General features: G+C 45.9%; 1 protein-coding gene across 1 annotated transcript in view; it reads left to right on the top strand.

Annotated features, from left to right (window-relative positions):
* The window catches only part of LOC117939681 (X-linked retinitis pigmentosa GTPase regulator-like), a gene marked incomplete at its 3' end in the record, with an annotated part of 10412 nt that overhangs the window by 886 nt on the left and 7481 nt on the right, over nt 1-2045 (top strand). The window contains exons 2-3 of the mRNA XM_034865170.1: nt 717-875; nt 1686-1835. Of these exons, the coding sequence (XP_034721061.1) occupies nt 717-875; nt 1686-1835 (309 nt within the window). The remainder of the gene's footprint in view (nt 1-716; nt 876-1685; nt 1836-2045) is intronic.

Genomic DNA, 2045 nt, shown 5'->3' with positions numbered 1-2045 from the left:
CATGTTGTCCTCATGTTCTCCTCATGTTTTCCTCAAGTTGCCCTCATGTTGTCCTCATGTTGTCCTCATGTTGTCCTCATGTTGCCTTCATGTTGTCCTCATGTTGTCCTCAAGTTGCCTTCAAGTTGTCCTCATGTTGTCTTCATGTTGTCCTCATGTTGTCTTCATGTTGTCCTCATGTTGTCCTCATGTTGTCTTCATGTTGTCCTCATGTTGTCTTCATGTTGTCTTCATGTTGCCTTCATGTTGTCCTCATGTTGTCTTCATGTTGCCTTCATGTTGCCCTCATGTTGTCCTCATGTTGCCCTCATGTTGCCCTCATGTTGCCTTCATGTTGCCTTCATGTTGTCTTCATGTTGTCCTCATGTTGTCGTCATGTTGTCCTCATGTTGCCCTCATGTTGTCTTCATGTTGCCTTCATGTTGTCCTCATGTTGTCCTCAAGTTGTCCTCATGTTGCCCTCATGTTGTCTTCATGTTGCCTTCATGTTGTCCTCAAGTTGTCCTCATGTTGTCCTCATGTTGTCCTCAAGTTGTCCTCATGTTGTCCTCATGTTCTCCTCATGTTCTCCTCATGTTTTCCTCAAGTTGCCCTCATGTTGTCCTCATGTTGCCCTCATGTTTTCCTCATGTTGTCCTCAAGTTGCCCTCATGTTGTCTTCATGTTGTCCTCATGTTGTCCTGAGGGTTAAGTCGGTTTTATTTCCCCTCCTGTAGCCCAGGGGCAGGTGCTGGCGTCTGGGGGCAACAGCGAAGGCCAGCTGGGGCTCGGGGACTGCGAGGAGAGGACGGCGTTCCAGACGGTCAGCTTCTTCGACTCACGCGGGCCAATCAAAATGCTCGCTGCCGGCTCCAACACCTCCGCCGCGCTCACAGGTCACGCTCACATTTTAATATCTTGGTTTGGCTTCAAAGCAGCTGGTGAGCTTCCAGTGTCATATTCGTAGTATATTCATAGTAACATGTATTTTAATGTGTATTTCCTAAATAAACACACATTAAAATAAGTGACTTTTCTTTTTCTTTTTTTTTACATTTTCTCAGTAAATTCGGTGTTTTAATTCATTTTTTTCATTCTAATTAAATTAGGTACTAATGTTTCTTATTTAAAATGTTGCAGTCTTTAGATTTCATCAGCAAAATTTGAGTAAATGTTTCCATTTGACACAACCCAGACACATTAGGGTAAATTCCCAAATTAAATAAATAGTTAAATTCTATTAATAATATATTTTAGGTTACTGACTCTAAGTTCCAGAAACCAAAGCACTGTTACACATCCTGGGGGGGGGGGGACATGCAGGAAATCATCAGGTCAGATTTGAACCCTTGACCTCTGCTTCAAGGCATAAACCTCTCAGCACACGTGCGCCCGCTCTACCACTGAACCAACCCGGGCACACACAACATCAACATTTAACAACATTGGGCGGCCGTGGCTCAGTGGCAGAGCGATTTTCTTGCCAATTGAGAGGCTGGCGGTTCAATCCCTGGCCCTGCAGTCCCATGTCGAAGCGTCCTTGGGCAAGGCATCGGAGTGGGAATCTGATGAGCCGGTGTACACCCTGTTCCTGTACTATGGAATCGGCGCTTTGAGTAGTCGCGACGACTAGAAAAGCCCAATATAAATACAGTCCATTTAAAAAGGCGAATGTAAACGAGGTCTTTGTGTGCTGGCCTTCACAGAGAGGGGGGAACTGTTCATGTGGGGCGACAACACGGAGGGTCAGATCGGTTTGGGGAAGGAGAACCACGCGACAACGCCACAGGAAGTCAGCGTGGGCCGACCAATCAGCTGGGTGTCCTGTGGTTACTACCACTCTGCCTTAGTCACAGGTGAGCGTTACAGCTTCAGACGCCGTCCTGCAACATGCTGATGTGTGTAGATCTTTTGTGCGATTTAACAACACACAAAACATAACAACAACACAGACAAAAACTACAATATCCAAGACCCTTTAACAAGATGCATTTACAGCAACTGAGGAGTAGCGTTGTGTTGGTTGTGTGTCCTTCTCTGTGTGTCCTTCTCTGATGGCGCTCTGT

The sequence above is a fragment of the Etheostoma cragini genome, chromosome 24 (genome assembly GCF_013103735.1).
Source record: "Etheostoma cragini isolate CJK2018 chromosome 24, CSU_Ecrag_1.0, whole genome shotgun sequence".
NCBI lineage: Eukaryota > Metazoa > Chordata > Actinopteri > Perciformes > Percidae > Etheostoma > Etheostoma cragini.
This window is presented reverse-complemented; position numbering and strand designations above follow the sequence as displayed.